Below are 26878 nucleotides of genomic sequence, written 5' to 3'. Positions count from 1 at the left end.
GGACTGACGTATCATGTCACTGCGATAGCTCAAGAGATCCTATGCAAGCTCCTTTCTTATCCTGCATCTTCCGATTATTGCACTAAGATAGCCTGATGAGAGGCTGGGAACCAATAGGGAAGCTTGATTTTCCTCAGCCCAGCCATGCTGGCACAAGGCGGGGCTCCTTGATGGAAGGGAAGGAGAACACCTGGGGAAATTAAACAGGAGGAGACTGCTCCCAGAAAACCTTCCTCCCTCTGAGAAAAAAACAGTGTCATAGAACTGAGCACCACAGTCAGTACATCCTCGCTCTTGCTTTCTCCCTAGACTTCATAAGTCAAAAGGTCCTTCTCTCCCTCCCCGCAGCCACACCCAGACAGGCTTCTCTTCATGGCACGTGGGCAAGAAAGGGTTAACTGTCACCACCATTTCCAAAAAACAGCTCACAAGTCCTTGATGACAATTAAATAAATAAATAAAAAGATTCCAATTTATAGATGGCAACAGTTTCCCTGGCTCCTCCGCTGGGAGTCATCATGTCATGCTTAATCTCTCTGTTAAATAAGCAGTGCTATACCACGAGACAGAACAGGTGGCAGAGAGCTGACAAGGGGGCCCCCTAATGAGAGGCGCACAAGCCTGATCGTTAAATACCACAGGTGTCCCAGCAGCCGTGTCGCTACAGCGTGTTCAGATGTACAACACGGCATGGGCACGGGCCAAAGGCAGGAGATTAATATTACTGGGGTGGGGGAGGTAAGAAGTGAAAGGGAAGGATGAGGGACAGTGGAGAAAACCAGAGGGGAGAGAGAAAAAAAGAGACACAACTGCTGTGGCAATGGTGAGGGAGGAGTTTCTCTCCTGTCCCTCCCACCGTCCCTTCTGTCTCTATGGCTTTGAGTTGCCCCCTCAAACAGTATAGTAGACGCACTGTATGCTGGGGGCTTTACACCCTCTGGGGCGGACTCCAGCTCCAGCCACTGTCAGAGGGGCTGCCATTGCCATCTGCTGTGGGCAAGAGGCAGCCTAAAGGAGTAGGACAGGTGGCTGATATGATCTGGTAGATCAGGAGATAATACAAGAGACAGATGCAGCAACGGGACTGACCTGACACAACCGGAGACATGACATGAGACGAAATGAACCATTGGTCTGATCCAGTATAGATTAAAATAGGGTATTGAACAAGAGGGGCTATTGGTCTGGCAGGGCTGGAGACAGGACTAGATGGGCTATTGGTCTGCTCTAGAAGGCCAAGTCTTACATGGCCATTTAGGACACAAAACCCCAACATCTCCCTGACTCCATTATTCAGAAGTTAAGCGGCTGCTGGGCCATGCTGGGGGCTTGCTGATGAAGTCCAAGCATGTTGTCTGGCAAGGACGGCGGGAGAGGGAGGCTGTTTTAAAGAGAGAGAATGCAGAATGACAGAAGGTGCTCTGCCTCATCCCCACCACACTGCATGGCCCCTCCTAGCAACATAACAGAATGAGATAGATCTCCTCTGTGACATTGCACTCTATATGATTTTATGAAAATATGCTAATGAGTGTGAATATAGTATAAATGGAATATGCTTCGTGCAAAAGGTCTCTTGTAAGGTATCATTACAAAGCTTATAATCTACTGAGTATGGTCATCCTATTTGTATAAATATATCACTCTTGTTTCTGAAACTAGAAATATGAAATATAACTCTGAGGTCCTATTGTAGTTATGCAAAGTGTGGGCCATTAATGGTCGTTTGGAATCTTGATGGCGCCCATCAACCAGGACAATTGACTGTGGATGGCTCTGTTTGCTTGCAAGCCTTCCTGTAAGTCAGGCTGGGAGGAATGAGGGCTTGGAGTCTTACAGTGCCATGTGATCATGTTACCTGCACTGGAATCCATCTTTAACCTGGTGCTTTTCCATTTAGAAGGAGGGGTGGGAACACAGAGAGGGACAAAGGATTCCCGCCTTGTGCAAAAGATATATAAGGGAGTGGAATAGAACAAAGGGGGCTGCAAGCATGAGAAATCCCCTAGCTACCAGCTGAGCTAGAACAAGGGCTGTGCCAGGGGAAAGGATTGTGCCCAGACTGGGAAGGTTTCCAGTCTGTGATAGAAGCTTATTGAAACGTCTCTGAGGGTGAGATTTGAATCTGTTTTCAGTTTTCTTACTGTATTAGGTTTAGACTTGCGTGTTTTATTTTATTTTGCTCAGTAATTTCACTTTGTTCTCTCTGTATTACTGGAACCACTGAAATCTAATTTTTGTATTAATAAAATCACTTTTTACTTATTAATTAACCAGAGTATGTATAATGGGGGGGAGGGCAAACAGCTGTGCATATCCTCTCCTATCAGTGTTATAAAGGGTGAACAATGTATGTGTTGACCCATTATAAGCTTTGTACAGGGTAAAACAGATTTATTTTGGGTTTGGACCCCATTGGGAGTTGGGTACCTGAGTGCTGGAGACAGGAACACTTCTAATCTGTTTTCAGTTAAGCCTGCAGTTTTGGGGGGATGTTGTTCAGACTGGGTCTGCGTTGTAGCAGGCTAGCATGTCTGGCTCAAAACCAGGCAGGGCAATGAAGTCCCAAGCTGCCAGGTAAAGCGTGCTTAGAGGTAGTGCCCGGCACCTCAAGTGGCAGTCCAAAGGGGTTTCACTGTGATCCAACCCTTCACATCCTCCCACTCCTGAGAGCGCAGGCCAAGTTCTGAGGGCTTCCTGAGCAAGTGTGCTGTTGTTCCTTTACCATGAGCCACACTGCCGGTATGCGGGCTAACGTCACAAAGTCAACACGGAATATAAGTCATATGTGTGGGACTAAGTCCTGGTGGCTATATCCACAGGAGGTAGCAAGCCTCCTGTGGAGCAACCCTGCAAGTCCAGGAGAGGGGAACAGGAAGTCCTAGTGGGTCATTTCTCACTGGCTTCTCTGATACTGTGAGTGATAAGGGAAGGTGAGCAGCTCTTATTTCTCATGCACTCACTGATGTGTGTGGGGAATACAAGAGGATCTCTCAGGAGACAATAAGTAAGGCCTTACCAAATTCATGGCCATGAAAAATGTGTCACAGATTGTGAAATCTGGTATCCCCCAGGAAATCTGGTTTCCTGTGTACTTTTACCCCATACTATACAGATTCACGGGGAGGCCAGCGTTTCTCAAACTGGGGGTCCGATTGAAAAGAGGACTGTGGGGGGGGGAGTTGCAAGGTTATTCCTAGGGGGGTTACAGTATTGCCACTCTTCCTTCTGTGCTGCATTCAGAGCAGGCGGTCAAAGAGCGGCGGCTGCTGGCTGAGTGCCCAGCTCTGAAGGCAGCAGCACTGAAGCAATGATGGCAATACCATACCATGCCATCCCTACTTCTGTGCTACTGCCGGTGGTGATGCTACCTTCAGCGCTGGGCTCCCGGCTGGCAGACAACCATCTAGCCCTGAAGGCAGCACAGCTGCCAGCAGCAGCGCAGAAGTAAGGGTGGCAATATCGCAACCCTCCTATGATAACCGTGCGAACCCCCTCTCCCATCACAACCCCCCTTTTGTTACAACATTGTGAGATTTCAGATTAATCTCTAAAATCACAAAATTTACATTTTTCAAAATCTTAGGACCATGAAAATGGCCAAAACGTACCATGAATTGGTAGGGGGCCTATCAGTAATGTAGTGAGGCAAACGTACAGATTTAACCCTAGTATCTGTTCCCCATCCACTGATCTGCAGGATCCAGAAGTTTAAGAATAGAATTCCAGAGCCCCCGCCATCAGCTGGTTCTCTGCTCATCCTGCGTGCAGGCACCATTTACCCCTCCTATAACTCTCTGCTGCCCCCAACTGGCAGATTAGAGAAATGGTGTTAACAGGCTCTGGAGGAAGTTGGGTCTATTTCTCCATGGCGTTGGGAGGTTCCCTTTGAGGCAATAATGTCTGAGGTGGGAGAGTAGAAGAAAAAGTAGGGAAGATCCTACGAGCTTTGAGACACACCCACCCCACAGAATACAACAGCCTCCCTGTAGCTATGTGGAGAAAACCAGGGATGATTCTGCCAGTCACACATCTCAGTCAAGCTACCCCGTTCATAAACGGCTGTCAGAGCAGCCACACCCCTGCAAAGCAGGGCAGTGCCGCAGTGCCTATGCTGCTGAAACGCACAACTCTTCTCCAAACTGCAGCAGAACTCCTGGGTCCCTAAACCTGTGTGGGCAGAAGTAGGGCTGTTTGGAGACAGCGTTTCATGTCTCAGCATGCACATGCCCTGTATCACGGGGAGCGCATTCAGCCCAAGGATGGCAGTGGTTTTACCTGCCTCTCTCCTTGCCTGCACCATTTCATGTAATGACTACTAGGTCCTGTCAGCAGATCTGAGCCAATGGATGCAGCTCCATAGGTAGATACACAGAAAGCCACCGAGATGCCCCCTCCTTCTAGTTTTTTGTTATCCATCTGGAAAATTGCAGAAGTCACGAGAGCTTTTACCATGTCAAAATGAAATCGTCCTGTCAGCAACAAAAGGGACAGCTTCTTTACCCCGATTCCAGCAGCTGTCTCACTGCTACAGGCTTTTATGTGAGTGGCAGACACTGCACTGTGTCAAGACAGATCCCTCTTGTGCTAAGGAGTCTCCCATCAGCTCACCCGTCCCCACCCCACTCCAGGATTGTCTAGGCACAGGGATCTCAGCCTATGCCATACTCTCTCTGCATTCAAGAGGCTGAAACTCCAAATTTAGATTAAGGAAAAAGTAACTGCCCCCACTCCAACTCACAACCTTCCTCTGTCTCTCCGTTCCTCCCACCCTGTCTAACCTTTCATTTTAGAGAGGAGCAAAGGAAGCAAAGGCTGTTCTTTTTTTTTGTTTTTTGAGATATCTCGGGACCAGCTGGAAACAAAATGTACCAGATACCTCCTGGGGAAGCCTGTTTCTGGCCCAACTGTGCAGACTGACAAGATAGAGCAAGCTCAAAGAGAGTCCAGAGGGGCACAGTGCATTCTCCAGTCACTAGGGAATGTAACGTTGGGTCTCATAAGAACAGCCGTGATGTGTACCAAACATTTCAGGAAGGGGCCTCTGAGAGGTCTAGCCTTGAAGCCTCAGGGAGGAAACCTCTATGACCAGAGAACAATGAAAGATAAGGGACAGAGGAGAAGGAGGCAGTGACTCCATGCTGTCCTTGTGCTGTGAGAGACTGAAGCTATGAATTACTGGAACAAAGAGAGGGAATCCACTAGAAATATATAGCCAGTGTGGGAAGAGGGAATTCCTTCCTTTGAAACAGGGTGACCTATGGTTCTGGGCCTGCACAAGTTTTCATGGCTAAACTTGGTACTCTATCTTCCTATGGCCACAAGAGGTTAACATGGTGCTCTCAACTCCTTGAATTATACCAGCATATAATTAGGCTTGGCAGAATTGGATTTTTATTTTTTTAATATAATTTTGACAGATAATATCAGTTTATTTTTCCTATTAACTTTTTATTACATTTTCTCACACACACACACAAAACAAGCTATCCATAAACGTCTCACAATGTGTTAACCATTTGTTACCTAACCTTAACTATACCTGAAACAATGACTATATCATCTGAATGGTTAAAATATAAATCAATTCTCTGTATTACAGTTTATAATAATTTGTTTATAAAATCAAATTAACTTTAAATCTATTCTGCCTTATCCTTATTTTATGTACAGAGAAATTGAAAAAAATAATAGAATACAATAAAGAACAGAAGCAAACTGGAGGGGGGAAAAGAGAAGAGGAGGGAAAGAAATAGGCAGAGAAGAGGAGGTGGTGAATGGGGAAGGCTCATCCATTAATAAGATCTCTGAGATACTTCCAGGAAAGCACCTCGTACCTCAGAATTTTTTCTGGGGTATTTCTGTTACAGTATACTATTCTTTCCATGGATGGCCACGTTTATGATGACTGCAATCTTCAATTGCTGGTTGCTTTTTGGATTTCCATTTCTGTAGCACTAGTCTTTAGCAATTATGAGTGCTCTGCTGAGCCAAAGTTTTTCACATTTATTCCGCTTCCAATATCAATGAATATTTTTAAGCATTTTTTTAAATCCATTCAAATTGTCACAATTGTCCAAAATTATGAGTGTTAGGCTTTATTTTTATCAATTTAGATTTTTCACAGTTGTGGGAAATTATGCGGGATCAGATGTAAATTATTTAGTGATAGGAGGCATTGAGACACAAAAAGTTAAAGCTTTATAACCATTAAAACGCAAACTGTCAACAACACAGTATATACACAGTAAATATCCTTAAATCAAACGCTAATAAGTTCTCAAGCAGCATCATTCTTCTTACTCTGCTTATCTGTAAATTTCAATTATTGTCCATGGAAATACTTTTTGTTGATTTATGTGCATATGGCAAAAATCAACATTTAACAACATTTACTGAGAAAAATTGAATCCCTTCAAGCCTGCATATAACCCAACTACCACAAGTGCCCACACCCCATTCAGCTAGCCTGAAAGGAAAATAAACTGATTTTCAGTATACAGTAGTTAGAAATGACTATCAGCAATACCTGCCTAGAGCTCCAGGTCTCTCTTCTGAAGCCAAGGCAGGGTATTCAATCCAGATCCCAACCATCCACCAGAGAAAGAAAGCCCTTCCCCCCGTTCCTTCCCAAGAACTTGGAATGTCAACTGGAGACAGTTCCCCACCCTAGAACCTGGACCATGAAACACCTTGGACACCAGGCATTAGAATCACAACCTGGTTTGTTCCCACAGCATGCTGGGTGCTGCAAATGCAGCTGACTTCAAGTACCAGGCCGGACATTTTTCATGAAGGACATTTATTTTTAATAGCACAGTTGCATATTGAAATGAAATGCCTGAACGTTAATGAGGGTCCTACATGGCTTCCACTTTCAGAAATAAATACATAAATTAAATAAATAAATAAAGCTGCTAAACATCAGTACCCTTGCTAGATGCTCCGTGCTTCCCAAAACACAGGCAGAGGTGTTACTCCATCACAGAAAAGTAGAAATTAGAGATGGAAGAGGCCCATTAGATTATCCCATGCACCCTGATTCCTACAATATACTCACCAGTGTTCTCTCCGGTAGAGTTTTAAATGGCCCAAATAACAGAACTTCTACCATTTCCCTTGGAGACTATTCCACAGCCTTAGAGATTCCAGGGTTTAGAAGTTATTTCTCAGATCACACTAAGCCTAAATTCACAACTGAACAATATCATCCCATTACTGTTGTAAATCTTCCTTAAGAACTCCCTCTCCCTCCCCCGGGTGTTTACACTGTACTTGTGTGTGTTCATCACATCTCCATTTAGGTGTCATAGGTAAAGAGCTGCACTCTCCGGCCTGCACAGTTTAGGCATGAGCTACTCAATTGCAGTACTGGCTAAACAGGAGGCAAATCTTGAGGATCCTACAGCAAGCAAGGAAGGAGAAGATGAACTACAAACTCCATGGAGCATATTTAGTGCCCTGGAGCCTTTTTCAAAGAAAGACAGGGAAAGGTAGTATAGACAGATCACAGGTAAAGTATTGATTAAAGGTGACACAGGAAAGAAAAGCAAGGACTAGGCCTCCCTGCTTCTCTCTGTGTTACTCTGCAGTGCCCCCAGCACCAATACACCATCGTAACAGACACTGATTTGCCCAGTTCTTGTCAGCCTCAAAGGAGGGTACTGACAACGCCATATGGTTGAGAGAAGAATTCAGTCCTCCATGGCCCAGAAGCAGTTCCCTCCAAGTCAGATGAAGGAAACTGGTGCATATGGTACATGTCCTGTGGATAAACAGAGGTCTTAGGTCTCCAGGTCTGTCAATCCACCATTTTTTAATTCATTTTAAAATGGAAAGAAAACACAACATTTCAAGTGGCAAACACAGGTTAGAACGGAAAAAGGGACAAGTGACCCAGCAGGAACCACGCTGCTTTCAGAGGAGATACCTTGTGGACAAATGTTTCCCTTCTCCTCCTGGCCCAAGGGGAAGGCTGCTCGGAGGACAGAAGCTCAGCAGTGTGAGATGTCACTGCTGTGGAACTGAGATGCCTGCAGAGAGGAAAGCAGGACCACAAACCAGTATGACTCATCTATTTCCAAATCTGCAGTGGATGAAGGAAGTCTACTCAGCCCCTCCAGCATGAGAGAGACTATGTAATTAATCCTAATCCTCTCTCCCAGGAACTGTATCCAAGGTTGTGACCCCAATGTACCTGAAGTTACAAGCCTAGTGCGCTAGCATGTCCAGCCAGATCACCAGCCTCCTACCATTCCTCAATAACCCAATGTCCTGGAAACCCTGATGCTCCAATCTGTTCCTGCTTATTAATGTTCTGCCAGGCAAAGCAGCAACATGCAAAGCACTTGGATTTGGGAGTTTGCTTTTTATAATCCAGCTGTTTACTTCCACCAGACCAATTTGGTATTTGCATCTCAATTTAGCTGCAAACAATTCTGGGTGCCACTAGTGTGATTTGTGAACCATTCATGGAACAGCCAAAGTCTGTTGTTGGGCTCTTTCCATCATTGTTCCATTAATGTGACTGGTGCATTCTGGAGATGGCAGGATTCAGAGTACCCAATAGATAATTAGAAAGAATGAATGCACAGAAAAGCAACAAAGATGTAAGGAGAACTGGAAGGTCTGAGGTATGATGAAAGGTTAAAGAAATTTAAAGGAAGCAGAGGTATCTCAAGTCAAATTAAACTATTTATTTGAATTCCTTAAGCAGTTCTTACCATTGCTATCAAGTAACATTCATTTTTTGGCTAAGAAATTGAAGTTGATGCTTGGTAGATGTTTGATAAGTGCATTTGCAAACACTTCTTTTAAGCAGTCTCTTAAAGCTTCAGGTAGAAGTATGTTACTTTTAGATCTAAGCAGCTGCAAATCTTCTACTAAGCATTTCTCCAAGCTGTTCATAGGAGTAAATGGCATGCATCTCTATTGCCTTCCAAAGTCTTTCAGGGAAGACACACAGAGATCTTCTGGCACAGAGCTGCCAAGCTTAGGCAGAATTTACTCTGACACCTTTATTTATAGCCTGGTGACAAGGAATCTGGTTGCTCTTAGTTAGGATAGGCAAAAAGTCTGCTGCTACCTGGTGTAGCAAGACAATAGAAGTAAATGCAGCCTAAACTTTTAGTGGCTGGACTAGAAGAACAGTACCTTCCATATTAGGTCTGCACTTTAAGTGCAGGACCTGGTATCAGAACCTTAGTAAAGGAAACAGGAATGCTGGCACAACACAGCCTTGGGTGATAGTGGTGCACTTCCATACTGTGAAAAGAAGATAAATGGATCCCTCTAGAGCAGGGATCGGCAACCTTTGGCACGCAGCCCACCAGGGTAAGCCCCTGGCAGGCCGGCTGGTTTGTTTACCTGGCATGTCTGCAGGTTCGGCCGGTTGAAACTCCCACTGGCCGCAGTTTGCCATTCCAGGCCAAAGGGTCTGCGGGAAGCAGCACGGGCCAAGGGATGTGCTGGCCACCGCTTCCCGCAGCCCCCATTGGTTTGAAACAGCGAACCGCGGCCAGTGGGAGCTGAGATCGGCCGAACCTGCAGATGAGCCAGGTAACAAATGGCCAGGCTCGCCAGGGGGCTTATCCTGGCGGCCCGGGCCAAAGGTTGCCGATCCCTGCTCTAGAGACATGCCTTGTAAGCATTGCAGTGTTTTCTCTTGACGTTCACCAAGACATGCCTGGAAAAGTTTTGTTTGACCATTGCTGCTGTCGTTATGGATTGTATTTTTAATGGAAGGCGAGGTGCCTACAGACTGGGAGCACGGAGTTCACAAGGTTGGAATCAGAAAAAAAATAAAATGGCACTTTAGCAGAAGATACAGAAGTACTTATAGAAGGAAGACCCAGTGAAACCACATGTCCTTTAATCCATTTCCCAGGTTTCAAGGCAGGCAAACTAAGTGATGTTGAGCGCAGAAAGCAAACCTAGGGGCTTGTAAAACAAATAAAAGTACACCAAGAAAAGGTCCTGACCTTGCAGGGTGCTGAGTGCCTCCAGCTTCCACCAGCGTCAGCAGGAATCGAAGGAGCTCACACCTCACGTCAAGTGCTCACCACATTACAGGACTGGGCCCAAACAAAGCAGCAGAAGCCTGTTACCTTTTACTAACTTTTGATCTACTTGATGGTTCACCATGGATATATTCACAAAACTTTCTGTGGCCAGCTGCTGTTTCCTATGGAGGCTGCTCCTCTCCCATAGCCACCCTGTACGGCCTTGATAGTGGGAGGGAATCATCCCTGCGACATGAACAAGTCTGGTAGGATAAAATAGAAGGGTGCTGGACACCGACTGCTTTGGGGCAATCAGTACTGACTTTATGGTTTCTCTTAATTGCAAATTTATTTTACTTCCTGTACAGCTTCAAGAGAAAAAATAAACCACCATGTAATTGTACACAGACATGGGCAAGTCAATGGAGGTTAGGATTAAGTCTCATTGGAGAGGCAGGTCATTTCACTTAAACATTTTTTCCCTTTAAGCTACAGAAATAATTACACTGTTAAGGAGGGAAATAAAAAACAAAGCAGCATTCAAGCTCTCTTTGCAGGAACTGGTCCCCTTGAAATCAGAATCCTGGCATTGCTTTGCAATGGACGCGGAGGACAGTTACAATCTGTTTATGGAAAAATGTTAATAACCCCCAATCATAATCAAATAGGCAACCACTTTACTTTAAGTATCTCTTAACTAATGCTAAATTGCAATGGAACAGCTCTGCAAGTACTTTTGACATGCACATGCACATCAGCAGCACCAGTGCTCTGAGCAGGGCTATTGGAGTGAATACCAAATGAACTGAGTGATGTGATTCTTGAAACATTATCGAAAGGGTGAAGAGCCTCTATTTAATATTATTTTGCCTCTCTCTTTCCTTTCCCACTCCCTTCCCCCCTTTGCTGTTTCGGTTGATTCAGAAAATGAAAAAAGGCAATGGGATTTCAGATGATGCTACATTTGGGCTGTCAGTCACGCCCCACCCTTGTCCTGCATGGTGAACCTGATTTTGGGATCAAAAACTAGTTTGTAGTTGAGCCCAGAAAACAAGTTCAGCTACGCAAGACAAGTCATTTTGTTCTGCGTTTGTATAGCATCTAGAACAATGGGGCCCTGGTCTATGAATAGGGCTGTTAGGTGCTATGGTAACACACACAATAAATAAGTACATTTGTTTCCGCTCTGCTCTATTCTCTTTCATCCAAAAATACTGTAGCTCTCTTACAAGCATGAATTATTGTTTATTATTTCTGGAGCACCAAGAGTACATAATACAAACAAGTATGAGCACAACATCCCTGTCTCAAAGAGCTTACAATTGAAACAGAAAACATGTACACCAGGGATCGGCAACCTTTGGCACAGGGCCCTCCAGAGAAAGCCCCTGGTGGGCCAGGATGGTTTGTTTATCTGCAGTGTCCACAGGTTCAGCTGATTGCAGCTCCCACTGGCTGCGGTTCGCCGTTCCAGGCCAATGGGGACAGCGGGAAACAGCGCGGGCTGAGGGATGTGCTGGCCACGTGCCAAACGTTGCCAATACCTGATATACACAAAGGAGCACCAGCAAGCCAAGTGTTAGCACTGGAATGTGCATGTCTTGTTGTCTACCTGCCTAAGTACTTATGTGACCATGTCCACCAATGTGTCCGAGTATCTCGTAAGCCCCAGGACTTTCCTGTAGCTTTATTAAATTAAACTTCATTTCCTAATATGTATTCTGACTACACTTTACAGGGAGGATTTGTGTTTATAGACTTACAGGAAGAAGGGTGCTAGTAAGGTGAAGTCTAAAGCATTCTATCCTTAGTCTACAGGTAGGAAAATTGAGGTACAGGGAAGCAAAGACTAGTGCAAGGTCACTAAGTGAATCACTGGAAGAGCTGGGAACAGGAAGAGAACCCAGGAAATCTGACCCCCAGTCTGCCTGCTCTAACCACTCTCCCTCCCGCACCTGGGAATAGAAACCAGGGGCTCTGATTCCCAGGTTCTTGTTCTAACCACTAGATCACTGTCCTTCCTTGGTTAAAAATTCATTCACATGTCTGTGTACAAAAACTGAGATGAGACACCAGCAATTATTGCAGACTACATCTGTGTCTTAGATACTTTCTGTTTACGTATATGTTTTGTCTGGCCGTTCTTTCTCCAATGTCTCTCTATTCTGCAGCTAAGCCTAAGGTACACAAAGGGAACTTTGTTTTCCATTTTCATTTTATCTCCCCTAACCCTAAGTTTTCACATTCCACGGCCCGGCAGCCGCTGATAGCCTGTCAAGCCACATTTTTCTCCACTCTGTTGCATGGAGGCAAATCTGCAAGGAGGCCTGAAAGGCAGGATTGCAACCATGATCCAATATTGACGAGGCACCTCCTCTGGAGCAAGCGAGGAAACTCAATGAGGGTGGCACACAGCCAACCTCCACAAGCTCTCCAGAACGACGATAAACAGGGAACATGCTGCATTATAACCCACCTCACAAGGGGCCTGTGAAGCCACCCTGAAGCCAGCCCTGCTACCATTCAACTGGCAGAGCAAGTATTTTGCACCATTTTACTGGACAGATCAATAGCTGGGTCATAATCTGGGAAATAAACATGGGGATAAATAAACATTCCCCTCCCCACACACACACAGTGTTCGTCACACGTTCTTATCAACTGCTGGAAATGGCCCACCATGATTATCACTACAAAATGTTCCCCCCACCCCGCTCTCCTGCTGGTAATAGCTCACCCTACCTGATCACTCTTGTTACAATGTGTATGGTAACACCCATTGTTTCATGTTCTCTGTGAATATAAAATCTCCCCACTGTATTTTCCACTACATGCATCCGATGAAGTGAGCTGTAGCTCACGAAAGCTTATGCCCAAATAAATTTGTTAGTCTCTAAGGTGCCACAAGTCCTCCTTTTCTTTTTGCGGATTCAGACTAACACGGCTGCTACTCTGAAACCCGTCATTTTTTGTTGTGGTGACCTCTTCAGCGAGGCAGACTGGATGCTGCTCGCTCTTCAGCATGTCACTGCCACTTCTACAAACTACCTGAGAGGGTTGCTAGAGAGCAAGGTGAGGCACCTATTTTCTGGGCTGTCTCTGGGACAGACAGAGAGAAGAGAAGCAGAGGCACTCGCTGATGCTCGCAAACAGGGCCCAAATCCATACCTATTACCTAGAAAATCCCTAACCAGGTCCTCTCAGATTGCTCTGCTCCTTTGCTGTGCTTTCTGCCCATGTGCACAAAGCCCAGGATTGGGATATAGGGATCCCTCATTCTCTGGCCTCACCTCCACAGAACGCAAACAGCCACCTGCCTGCACACCCTGCTAAGGTTCACTCCCCGGGCCCAGGTGTGCCCCACCTCCCCCCTTATTCACTTAGGCATTAACCTCCCTTCTCAGCCTGCTGGGAAGAGCACAGTAAAGGGAGAGGAGGAGACAAGCTTACAAGCTCCCTCACAAGGCATTCTGGGTTACTTGAGTACACATCGTTCTACGGCCAGGACAAAAACAACAGGAAAAACCTGCTCCTACAATCCTGCCAAGCTGGGATTTCAATAGCAAGTGGCAATACATCAGCTGGTTACAAACTGCTACCTGAATCAGGGAATGATGCTCCATCCCCAGATCAGGCCTTTTGATTATTATTATTCTATTTTTTAATCACCAACCATATGCTTGATGCTCTGTAGGACCTAGTTCCTGCCCCAGAAAGCTGCAACTAAATCACAATGGGAGACTCAGAGGAGAGTGCAAGCTTTCAGAGGATTTTTGGTTGTTTTGATTTTTGATCACACTCTCCTTCTTCTCTCGCATGACACTGTGACAGTAAAGATCTTTGCCAGAGGTGAGTGTCCAGGGGTGAGACTTCAGAGATATGAATGAAGAAAGAAGAGTGGCTTGGCAAACTAGATTAGAACCAGAATTAGGGGTCACCAAATGAAATTAATAGGCAGCAGGTTTAAAACAAACAAAAGGAAGTACTACGTCACACAACGCACAGTCAACCTGTGGAACTCCTTGCCAGAGGATGTTGTGAAGGCCAAGACTATAACAGGGTTCAAAAATGAACTAGATAAATTCATGGAGGATTGGTCCATCAAAGGATATTAGCCAGGATGGGCAGGAATGGTGTCCCTAGCCTCTGTTTGCCAGGGGCTGGGAATGGGTGAGAGGGGATGGATCACTTGATGATTACCTATTCTGTTCATTTCCTGTGAAGCTCCTGGCATTGGCCACTGTCAGAAGACAAGACACTGGGCTAGATGGACCATTGGTCTGACCCAGTATTGCTGGTTTTCTGTTATTAGGAAACTCATTCCACAAGTGGGAAGCACCACAGAAGAAGGTAAAGATGGGAGACTGAAATAAATGGGGCATCATTGGCAAAATGAAGGGTCGGGGGACATGAAAGAAGATAAAATCCAACTTGGAAGCTGGGCCTAAGGGCTTATCTACACATATGGCACTGCAGTGGTGCAGCAGCACCGATGAGTCTGTAATGCTTAGTAATCACAGTACCTATGCCAACGGGAGAGTGTCTCCACCTCGCTGATAAGCGGTAGCTATGTCGACAGAAGAAGCTCTCCCGTTTACGCAGCACTGTCTACACCAGAGTTTGGTCGGTGTAACTGTGTCGCGCAGGGGTGTGGATTTTCTGCGTTGCTCAGGGGTATGATGTAGTTATACCACCATAAGTCTGTAATGTAGATCACACCTCCATTATTCAAGGCCTTGAAGGTGTTTAAGTGAGAAGACTGAACTTTATGCAGTGGCTGAAGGGACACTAATGGAGGGGTGCAAAGGTAGATAGAGGATGGTAGGATCTGAGCAATGGGGAAGGAAGAGCATTTTTGCCACTGCATTTCAGGCAGACTGGCAGGGAGAGATGCAGTCATCTGCTGGTTGCAGCCATCAAGGCAAAATGCAGCCAGGGCATTAGCCCCTGGAACAGAATGGAAGGGTCACATTTGCAAAACGATGAGGAGGAAGCAGCAGCAATATTCGGCAACAGCCTTGTTGTGTGGGAAGAAGGTAAAGGAGGAGTAAAAGGGATTGTGAGCCTAAGTGATGGTTAGGATGGTGTTGTGCCAACGACAACAGAGAAAGGAGGAAATGGAAAAACCAAGCAGCTCTATGCTGGTGATGGGCCATCTAAGGCCATATATCAGGAGATCGTCTGCAGCACGGGAGTGGGCAGAGGGAAACAGGGCCCATAGATTAGTGAGTCATCAGCCAAGAGATGAGAGTTTAAACTGTACAAATGGATATGGTCACAAAGGAGAAGGTGTAGAGGGAGAAGTCATGGAAGGGGTCCCCAGAGAGTTGGTTGAGGGAGGAGAAGGAGGAACGAAGGTGGAGTTTTTAAGGGGAGCAAATTAGACAAATTTACCCTAGTGGCAATGATAAAGGTGCTGTAGAAGATACCAAGAGAGCTATGTGAGCCCTTGTGTCAGCAGCAGGTACTTTTCCTCAGTAGGAACATGTGCATGTTTGTCTAAACATGGCGACAGAATGCTACCGATTTATAAGGAGCCTTCGAGGCTCAAGATCCAGCTGCTCATCTAATAGCAGAGCCAGTCACTTTCACACTAACTCCACGTGGACTTGGTGTCCACAGCACCCAACAACAACCTGCATTTCCAAGATGCCTATAAAGGCTGTGATTGGCTACATAATCAGTGAACCAGGATCAAGTCCCACATGAGACATCTCTCTGAATTTTAAACCCATGTAAACACTGCAGATTCTGTCTGTCTAACAGCCTTACCAGCAAAACCCCTAAAAATTAAGTCTGCAGAGGAACACTTATATCTACAATTTATTATCAGAATAACAGGGACTCCAACTTAGCACAGCAACTTAATGAAAGGAAAACCAGGTTTTTCTTGATAAAAGCTTGTGCTATCTAAATCCTGCACATGCCAAAAGGGAATATTACCACAGCACATCTCAGGCTTCTGAGGAACTCAAACGTCATTCAAGATTCATACTCATGGTTGCCATAACCCCTCAGTACGTGTGCAAGCACACATCTGTCTATTCATCTACAGAGGTCAGTTACCCACATGATATTCACATTCTGCTCTCTGTTTTTCATGTGTGTGGGAATATTTCTTTTCTTTTACCTATAACATTTTGCACTATCATCAGCAGATACCACAGCACTATACAAACCATTCCTCCCGTGACTCTTAGATATCCCCTTCCCCGTATGAAGTTGGTAAACTTCATCTCCGCTTTACAGATGGGGAAACTCAAGCAGAAAGCATAGTTAAGCCAGTTAGTTGTGTGAGGTCACAAAATGAGTCAGTGGAAGAGTTGGGAATCATGACTCGCAGAAATCATGACTTCCATTCCCATGCTCCCCCACCACCAATCTGTACACCCTAGCAGATTGCTCCCATCAATGGACATATGAGCTAAATTTGCTAAGTTGTCACAGTAGTTCTGCTGTTTAATTAAGGTCCTGTCTTCCATCTCCAGAGGCCACACAGGGGAAACACCAGCCACAGTCCCATTTGGACCTACTCTGGAAATGTCTTCGCAAAGCAAACAGAACTCTGGGCAAGCACAAGCCATTCCCCCAAACATTTCAGCCTGCTCCTCAAATGCAGGCCCCAGCATGGCTGGGAAATCAGCTGCCACTCAGCAGCCTTTGAAAAGGGTTGTGTTAACCAAAGACCACGTGTTTGGCTGTACAATGCCTGTATTAACAAGGATGGAGACTGGCAACTACTTTGTTATGTTATAAACCTGTCCCAGTAGGCTCTGCTACACACCACCAACGCTCCAAGGCTGCAGATAAACACAAGGCGAATCATGAAAAACAGACGGTGCTCAATGATTCAGTTTCTCTTGGCACGAGCCCCATGATCCTGAAGAGAAGCAACGACGTTGCTGGGGAGAACTGAAAGAATGGCTCCATATGGCAAACATCACTGTCTTCTCATTGGCTAAGCTCTACCTAGCCTGCCTGAAACAGTTCCCACGAGGATGGCCATGAAGTAGAAAAGGAAACGAGTGAAACATTCCAATGGGGAGGCAGCAGGAAAACCCCTCGCAACCTGCTGAAACCTCACTTGCTCTTCGCAAGCACTCCACAGACTCATAACAGCATATTCTTCCTTCACAAACCGACTCAGAATCCACCCGCCTTCTGTTCTATCAGGAACTGGCCAATACACCACAGGAGACAATTTCATGTATTTTCACCTCCCACCCCAACATATCCAACCCTGCTTAACGCAGGGCAGCCAAACGGCATTTCCCGTGAGACCTATAAGAAGGGCAAAGAGGGTGAGGTAATATCTTTTAGAGAGAGACACGCTTTCAAGCTCTGAGTACATTCCCCAGACCTGAAGTAGAGCTCTGTGTAAACTCGAAAGCTCATCTCTCTCACCAACAGAAGGTGGTCCAATAAAAGATATGACCTCAGCCACCTTGCCTCACTAATATCCTGGGACCAACACAGCTACAACAACACGGCACAAGGGCATTCATTCTTCAGCATGCAACAACCACTGTTCACTGCCAAAGATAGCAGGACCCACAGCCCACCACCAACACACACACACACACACATGCTTATTCCCAATAGCAGGAACATCTGCAGCCCAGAACAACAAAAGAGAAAGTCTCTATTGCTCTCTAGGTCCAAACAATGCACAGAAGAGGCAGTCATACCGTTCCCCTTCAAAGGGCTCTGGGTTGCCACTGGCTGGTATAGACAGTACCTTTTGTGGAAATAAAACATAGCACCTTTCATAATGTGGCATTAGAGCCTGGCATTCCTTGAAGGTGCCTCTTGCTGGAGAAAAGCAGCTACACGTACCTTTCATCCCAAACTTGGACCTTCGACCGTACTTGTTGATCATAATAAAGAGCACCACCAAGAGGACACAAGCGAAAGCTGCAAGCCCAACTGCTATGGATACCTGCAAGGGACAAATCTGAAAGTTAGGATAAAGGAACATATGATATCCAAACCAGTTCAGACTTGAAAAGTAAAAGTCTCCTGGCTCAGTCACTCCTGTACACTTACATGCTGCTGTGGAGACAAATCCATCTGAATTCAAATGGCTTTAATGCAATTTTGAAACTACAAGAGCCTCTTACTGCAACAGGAAAAACAAGAATAATTTCTATACAGATACAATTCTGCTCCAGTATCACATTTCCCATACCTCTGAACCCGCACTCTCTAATCATCAAGTACATCTGCATGGAATCTTTGCTCCCTTAGTATTCCTTAATGCCCTGGGTTTTTTCCCCTTCATAATCTCCATTTGACACATCTTACCCAACGTGTGGTCTCACAACCATAAGTGGACACTAACTTGAGATGGGGAATATGCAGTAGGAGCAAAAGAATTCTTTCACAACATCAATTCTGCCTCCATGCAAACAACCCTCAGAAGCAAGAATAAGGGAAGAGAAAACACAAGAGACAGAAGGTGGTAGAACTCTTTTCCTGAGGCTCCAGCTGCTCCTGTATGAGTAGTAGTGGTAAATATTTATATTATGATCGTACCCAAAGTCCCCCAATTGGGACTGGAGTCCCATTGTGCCAGGCCCTGTACGGATGCAGAAGGGAGATCATCCCTGTCCACAAAGGCTTGCAGCCCAAAGCTCCTTTTTATATTTATTAATATTTATTCTGCAAATCTTTACCCAAGACTCTTTAATTGTGTTGCTGTAAACAAACAGCTTCCTTTCAGGATTTCTTCCATTTGCATTTGGCCAACTATTCTTACTGCCTTCCAGGGCCTCTTATTGCATTTGGACCTGTGTTCCTCTTACTGTGATGTGTTCAATCACAGAAGAAAATACAGCATTTAACACAAAGACATTTTATTCCTTTCATCGCTTGATGCTTTTCTCAGTCTTTGATAGATGCATGGTTTTATTTTTCAAAGGTCACATTTTAACAAGTATGATTTTCATTCCTCTGTATTTATTCTGCATTTCTTTTTCTACACTGGGTGCTGTTCACGAGTAAGGTACTATTGTATGAAGCTCTCTCCTCAGTTCCTCTGAGAATTACCACTGGATAAAACATTCAGAAAATCGACAAGGGTTTGTTTATTCTGTCAATATTTTCTGGATTTCAAGATTCTCAAAACCTTGCACAAAATTAGAGCAATTCTATGAAACCCCTAATTATTTCCCCAAGGCTGTTGCTCTCAATATTTTCCCCATCTCTGTCTGGATTCTGTGAAAAGTGAAATTTTGAGGGTCTTGAGAACTATATAAAATGAATTGGCAAAACTTATTTCAGCCAATGTCATCAAGTCCTAGTGTGACATCACCAAATGCAGTGGGGGGGGGGGTTAAAGAAGGGGTGGATGAATCGGTATTAATGAAAATAAACCCAAACTGAATCCATGCTCCTAAACATTCCATTATAGCATGAAACAACTCAATTAATTGATTGATTTGTCATTCTTTTCACTGTTCTCTCAGAATTTTTGACCCTGCAGGAAATACTTTGTGGGAGACTCTGTCTTCAAGAGATTCACATCCCAGTTTTGCAAACTCAAAAGGCTAACGTAGTTCATATCAGTATCCCTGCTTATCCACTGCAAACCACCTAACCTGCTAAAGTCTGGCCATCATTAATTGGACAGGGTAGGATTTTACTTACAAACAAATATCTCAGTATACAAGCAATGGTGGTGCAAACAGTATGCCACCCTATTCATCATCAGCAGCAGAAATCAATAGAAAATGCTCCTCCTGTACAAAAAGGAGACAAGACTCACCCCAAATGTATCCTCCTCTGGTTTGTGGGTCACAGTGATAGGTGGGGTGGGGCTCACTTCATAGTCACCAACTGGAACCAGAAGAAGAAAGAGAAAATATTCAATTTGTGCCCAAAAGGAACTCCACAGGCCCCAGAACATCCCAATCTTGTGATGTCACACTACATAGCACTGGCTAGCCCAGAGAATGAGGTCTCTTGCTTTCTATTTCAAAGACTTTGAATTCAAGTCTTATTGGGGTTGTAATTTCTCCTGAACTGGCATAGACCAAATGAGCTAATAGGTGTTTTTTACTTAAGCTCTCTAGGGTCCTACGTAACTTGGCAGTGAGGAAGCAAAGCCAAGTTACTGATGGGACACAGTGTCACTCCCACCAGTTAATGAGAAGTAGTCTGATCCCATATGTTCTGTGGGTGAAAGTTCTTCATCCACCCACATGCCTCCCAGCACCAGGGGAAAGCTAGTGTTCAAGCATCCCTGGAATGCAGATTGCTACAAGACTGAATCCTGCCAAATTAAAACCAACAAACAATGACTTGAGTGATTTTTTAAATTAAATGCATTTGAATGCTGGCGATTAAAAATCCAGGAGGCAGAAATCACCCAGCCATAGAACAGGTACAGCACTTACCCTACACACCTGTTCAATGGGCCTCACTCCTACTTGGAAGAGTCCCCACTACAATGAAAGGGGGAGGGGTTCCAATATCCAGGACCCAATCAGTCCTTTGGCTTGTGCTCAGACTGCTGCAATATGGGGGTCAAACCAGCACTTGCTGTGATGCAGACAACTGTTCTGCTAAGAAGGAGACTGAGACCCAGCTGCTTATTTCATACAGGCGATTCAATGGCAACTTCTTTGGGGCACCACCTACCTGCACCTAATTTAGATCAGTAACCTCAAGGGAAGAGGTTCCATACTTCCCCAAGCCCTGAACCACAACAGCCCTCACAAAACTAGCTTTGAAGACTGCTTTTCCTTTCAGTTTCAGTGGAAGAGGCATCTATACCACTGCCCTGTGGCACCCCAAACTACAGCCAGTACAGGAGTTGCTTGAAGACAAATTCACGCCTCTGTGTCATGCTGCAAAGTTACCCATGCTACCAGCACAACACATGCTTCCCTCTCCATTGGTATGGATCCTTCTTCAGGACCCCACTAGGCAGGAATAGACCTGCCCAGGATCTACAGACTGTACGGCACATAAAAACCTTCCTTAATACACTCGGGCTCTCACACTTGTTTCCTCATCTCCCTCTCTAACAATCCCTCCTGCCTAGCGCTAAAGCATTAGATCCCCCCAAACGTCATCTGCAAGGTACTTGGACTCAAGAGGTGAAAAAAGGGAACAAAGCAAAAGGCAAGAAGGCACTTACTTGACACAAAGTTATCCGTACTCTCTGTGAAAAGGACAAAGAGAGAAGCAACACAATTAACAGCACAATAAAGGGACGTTCAGCCCCTCCCATCCAAACACTTCTCAGCCACACTCCCGCATCATCCCAACCAGCCCAGGGACGTTTGAGGGCGGAGCAAGCCAGCCAGCTCACTGACTGCACAGGGAGCAGGGGGAAAACCCTCCTAGGAAGAGCACAGCTACTTTAAGAGATTTCTCTGTTTAGATCCACACGGCAGGGCTGAGCATGATTTGGGGGAGGAGTGGCAAGAGAACAAAGCTTCCCATTTTTGGCCCATTAGGCAGTCCTGGCTCAAAATAATCTCAGACTGTGTTGAAGGTCGGGATTGGGGTGCACTGGAACAGCTGTGAGGAGGCTTGGGCTAAAATGGGGGCGGGGGGACTGCAGGTTGGGATACCAGTGGATTGATAGGGCAGAACTGGAAACCCCATGGCCCCAGTAGCTGTAACACAGTTTAGGAGCAAGTTGCAGATCTCTGATGTTGTGAGGAAGCAATTGGGCTTAGGACAGAGGTGTGGCTGGTGCGGGAGAAAGGGGCCGCAGACATTTGCGCCATCCTGTAAAGCAGGCCCTCTCAGCATTCCCCTCAGCAATTTGACCGGTTCACAGTATCCAGTAAAGCTCCTTCCAAACAAAACAGCTCGCTAGGCCCGAGGTGACAATGTCTAAAGCTCTCAGTGACAATCAGTTTATATAGCATGAGAACAACATTAGCTTTCAATGTACTCGCCAGCAAAAGAAACTGACCCTGATACTAACAGGATTTTACACCGCTTTGCCGGCCAAGGGTGCCTGGAATGATGCTGCAGCGTTCCCATAAAAGCATGGCAGAGGCTTGGAAGGAAAGCAAATACAGACCCAGGTCATACGCGCAGCTCCCAATGAACTGAAGTTTGGTTCGGTTAATTGGGCTGTGATGGATTAGATCAGTAGTTCTTGACTCCTGGGCAAGTCACTACACTTTTTTTATTTGAGGGGGCTGGAAATTTTCCAGAGACAACAGCACAAGGAGCCAGCAAACAGAGCTGAAAACAGCAGCCTTTGCATGGAGATCCCTGTTGGAGGAGAAGGAAGGCAAGCCTCTGCTCCTGAGGGGCAGGGAATGAGTTCTTGACAGTGTGTTTGCTTGCTTGCGGGTTTGTTTTCAGTTTGCAAAGTCTGGCAGGGGGCAGTCCGTGGGGAGAGAAGCAGTGCCTGTGATCACAGCTGAACATGATTGTGGGTGCGGGGTTTCCCTAATCAGCAGGCTATAAAGGAAGCCAATCAATCGGCCAGCAGCACAGGAGACAGCAAACGGGCATGTTTTGGGTTCTTTCCCAACTCCTTTTTTCTTTCTTCAGAGGAGCATAGGAGGGAAGGCTATGACAGCTACACAGGCAGCTGTATTAGTGACCCAAAAAATGGAAGAGACAATTAAGATGACTGGATGTGGAAGCTGTGGGATATACATTATTCTGGAGAGGGTACCTGAAAGATGCTTCATTTGTATGAAGTGCCGTCTGATTCATCTGATGGAGGAGAAGATCCGAGGTTTGGAGAGGCAGCTAGAAACTGTGGTGGAGTTTCAAAGGGGATTTGGGCAGATGATGGAGGGAAGGAGAGAAGAGGCTGAAGAGAAACCTCATGACTTGCAAATGCATGCTGGACCACAGAACTGTGAGGGTAGACTTCTGGATGAGGAATGTGGCCTGAGGAAGCACATGACTCTGAGAACAAGGAGGACTGGCTAGCAAAGGAGAAATAGAGCAGAGGAACAGGTTCGCTGAGTTGAAAAATGAAAGGGAGGGGCAGGCAGTAACCAAAGATGGGAGGGCAAGGAAGAAAAGAAGAGCAGCTAGTCCTGCAAGAAGAGGGGAAGAGACAATGAAGACAGCCAGGCTTCACAGACCCAAGAGGACAGAGGATGACTCGCAGGAGACTACAAGTGAGAACAGAAGACTTGCAGCGAGAAAGAACAGAAGGGGGAAGGCTGGAGAATTGCAACACCATCAGAAGAGGCAGGTCTACGAGTATGGGGACTCCCCTACTAAGAAAGACAGACAGACCTGTCACCACAGCTGATCCGGAGAACAGAAGAGTGTGTTGTCTGCCATGAGATAAGAGACAGGATGTGGACCTGAGATGGAAGAAGATGCTAATGGGAGCCAGAGAGAATCTACTGATTGTCCTTCATATTGGAACAAATGATACTGCTAGATTCTCACTGGGACACAACAAGGAAGACTGAAAGGCTGGGGAAGACACTTAAAGAAATGGAGGCTCAGGTGACCCGCAGGGGAATTCTACCTGTCCTTAGAGGAGGAAGGCAAAGGCAAGACAAGATGATGATGATCATCAGATGGTTCAGACAATGGTGCTATAAGGAGGCTTTGGGATGTTCAACCAGTGGGAGGCATTCACAGACAGAGGACTGTTCTCATGGGATGGACTCCACCTGAGTAGAGAGGGAAATATGCTTCTGGGACAGAGGTTGGCACAACTGATTAAAAGAGCTTTAAACTAGGAACTTGGGGGAAATGGTTTGGAGCTCATGTAATCTCTGCATCTGATTCTAATATTGAGTGGGAGGAAAACCAAGTAAAAGAGCAATGAAGAAAGGAATAAAAGAGGGTAAGAGAATGTACAACAACAAGAGGAAAGACAGTGCTAAACCACTGGCAGTAACAGTCAGGTATACTGGCAGTAAAACGATTGTACCTAATCCAGCAAGGAATTTGGGTGAAACCAAGCAGAAACAACTAAGATATCTGTGAATCAGTGCAAGGAACCTGGGTAACAAAATGGAGGAACTAGAACTACTGGAGCAGGAAGTGAAACTAGATATTATAAGGTGAATGGAAACATGGTGAAATAGTAACCATGACTTCAATACAGGGTATGTGCTGTTCAGAAAAGAAAGACGGAATTCATAGAATCATAGAATATCAGGGTTGGAAGGGACCCCAGGAGGTCATCTAGTCCAACCCCCTGCTCAAAGCAAGATCAATCCCCAACTAAATCATCCCAGCCAGAGCTTTGTCAAGCCTGACCTTAAAAACGTCTAAGGAAGGAGATTCCACCACCTCGCTAGGTAACTCATTCCAATGTTTCACCACCCTCCTAGTGAAAAAGTTTTTCCTAATATCCAACCTAAACCTCCCCCACTGCAACTTGAGACCATTACTCCTTGTTCTGTCATCTGCTACCACTGAGAACAGTCTAGATCCATCCTCAATTAATTAATAATGGGGAAGACTGTAAAGAAATTAGAAGTGATGGAATGCATAAAACTGAATCTGTTTGGGTCAAAATCTCTTTGGGGAAGAAAGGTAACAGAGGTTCCACTGCAATAGTGCTTGGGCCTCCTATAGACACCCAGGATCTGATTTGGATATGGAGAGAGACCTCTAATATTTTTAATAAAATAAACCCTACTGGGAATTGTGTGATTATGAGAGATTTTCATTTCCCAGATATAGATTGGAAGACAAGCATGTAAATGGTAGGGCCCAGATATTCCTGGACGTGATAGTCAACAGATTTCTTCACCAGAACCTACAAAATGTGATGCTATTTAGATTTAGTATTGGTAAGTAGCATGGACTTCATAGGACTCCTGATTGTAGAGGACAACCTTGATTTGAGTGATCATGAATTAATTCAGTTTAGACTAAATTGAAGGATAAACAAAAATAGGTCTGTAACTATCCTTGATTTCAAAAGGGCACACTTTAAAAAGTTAAGGAAATAATTTAGGGAAGTGGATTGGATTGAAGAATTCAAGGATCTTAATGTGGAGGAGGCTTGAAATTACTTTGAGTAAGGGGAAAAAAATCGTAGGGAAGGATAGCAGACCTAACTGGATGAACAAACATCTCAAACAGGTTATTAAGAGAGAGCCTACAAGGAATGGAAGAAGTGATGGACAGCAAGGAGAGTTACCTCTTGAAAGTTGGAAAGTGTAAGGGGAAAAGTGAGAACTGCCAAAAGCTAAGCAGAGTTGGACTTTGCAAAGGAAATTAAAACCAATAGTAAAAGATTTTTTTTTAAAGAAAACAAGGAAAGGAGTGAGATCGCTAAGCACTGAGGATGGGTTGCAGATTAAAGATCATAAAGGTATGGCCCAACACCTAAGCAAATAATTTGCCTCCGTTTTTAATAAGGATAATGAGGAGCTTGAGGGCAGTGGCAAGGTACTAATGGAACAAGGATATGGAAGTAGAAATTAGATGGAAGCCAAACTCAGACAGCTTAATGAGGTTCTGTGGCCTGCAATGTGCAGGTCAGACTAGATGATCACGGTGGTCCCATCTGGTCTTAAAGTATATGAATCTATGAGATTATAAACTTTAATTTTAAAAATTCTGCTCCTGGCAGGTTGCAGCAAAAACCTCTCCAGTGTAACTAGCAGCAGTAATGAGGTGTGTTGAATGTGCACATGTGTCACATTTTCTAGAAAAACCAACTTTCAAATGCAAGACTATACATTTCAGATGCACTGAATGTAAAGGTCAGTTTTGTCAATGTACGGACCAGTGATCTTCAAGAAAAGTAAATCATGTACTGATTACATCATGGGCGAGGGGCTGCCACAGTGAGAAAGATTCTGGGACACAGGCTCATGGGAGGAAAAAAAGGGATGGGTTTGTAGTGGCAGGTAGAAAAAGGAACCTTTGGATTAGGTCTATCTATAGTCTTTTCTTTTCCAGCACCTTCTATACAAGGATTTCAAAACACTTAAACATTAGCTTATTCTCTCAAAATGGTGGCAAGACTGGAATGAATTTTTAGTGTCAGCTCTTTGGAGCATCAGACCTGCTTCCTGTTACCTTTGGAAAGTGCCTAGCACATTGCAGAGGCATCAGAAACAAAATGTTGTTATCCCCATCCTGCAGACAGGGGAACTAAATCACAGAAATGGGAAGCGACAGAGGTAAGAACATAACCCCTGTCTCCTGACCCCCACCCCATGTGCCAGAAACATAGACTGCCCTTCCTCCCAGATAGCAGAAAGCCTACACAGATTAAGGAGCTAGACAGATTATCAACCTTGAATCTTGAATATAATTTTCTCACTCCCTTCTGTATCTGTTCACGTCTTTAGATTGGTCAGCTCTTCAAGGCAGAGATTTTGGCTTCCATTTACTATATCTGACCTCCCGGAAAGTTCTGTGCACATTGACAGTATGATATAAATAATAAATGAAAATACCATTGGTATTGCTCTATATATAGCAAGTGCTCCATGATTTTGCTCAGTTTTCTAGGGGCTGCAGGAGCCAAGCTTTCTCATGGCATCACCTCTGAAGGCAAAAGCATGCACCACTCTTGTTAAATCCAGCTGCCTGATCTGGTGCTGCAAAAACAGAAGGCAGTGCAAGAACCCTCCCACGCTTTCACTGCAGTACAGACACTACAATCCTCTCTATTGCACACCTTATAACAAGAGCTTCTCCTGCTTCATTTTTCCTTCTACAATTTCACCACTCACCATCTAGTGACACAGTGAGGAATTTAAAATCATTTACTGAGAGTGCCTAACAAATAGTTAATGCAGAGGAACTGGGGGGTATTCACCATTTTTGTGGGGGCTGTTGCACCAAAATGATGTCTGACAGATTTTTTTTTAATAAAATATATAGAATCCTGAGGACATTCCATCTAGATTACAGCCATTTTATAGAAAAAGTAAAATAAGATCACCAAGTCCCTC

General features: G+C 45.0%; 1 protein-coding gene across 3 annotated transcripts in view; it reads right to left on the bottom strand.

The window, feature by feature from the left end:
* Positions 1 to 26878, bottom strand: part of NTRK3 (neurotrophic receptor tyrosine kinase 3) — a 326588-nt gene that overhangs the window by 177122 nt on the left and 122588 nt on the right. For all 3 annotated transcript variants that reach the window (XM_043493654.1, XM_038420117.2, XM_038420118.2), the window contains exons 10-12: positions 21145 to 21168; positions 19768 to 19838; positions 17838 to 17940 (exon numbers count right to left, since the gene is read on the bottom strand). In XM_043493654.1, coding sequence (XP_043349589.1) covers positions 17838 to 17940; positions 19768 to 19838; positions 21145 to 21168 — 198 coding nt within the window. The remainder of the gene's footprint in view (positions 1 to 17837; positions 17941 to 19767; positions 19839 to 21144; positions 21169 to 26878) is intronic.

Source organism: Dermochelys coriacea, chromosome 10 (genome assembly GCF_009764565.3).
Source record: "Dermochelys coriacea isolate rDerCor1 chromosome 10, rDerCor1.pri.v4, whole genome shotgun sequence".
In the NCBI taxonomy this organism is placed as follows: domain Eukaryota; kingdom Metazoa; phylum Chordata; order Testudines; family Dermochelyidae; genus Dermochelys; species Dermochelys coriacea.
The sequence above is the reverse complement of the archived record's forward strand: the minus strand, read 5'-3'. Positions and strand labels throughout refer to the sequence as shown.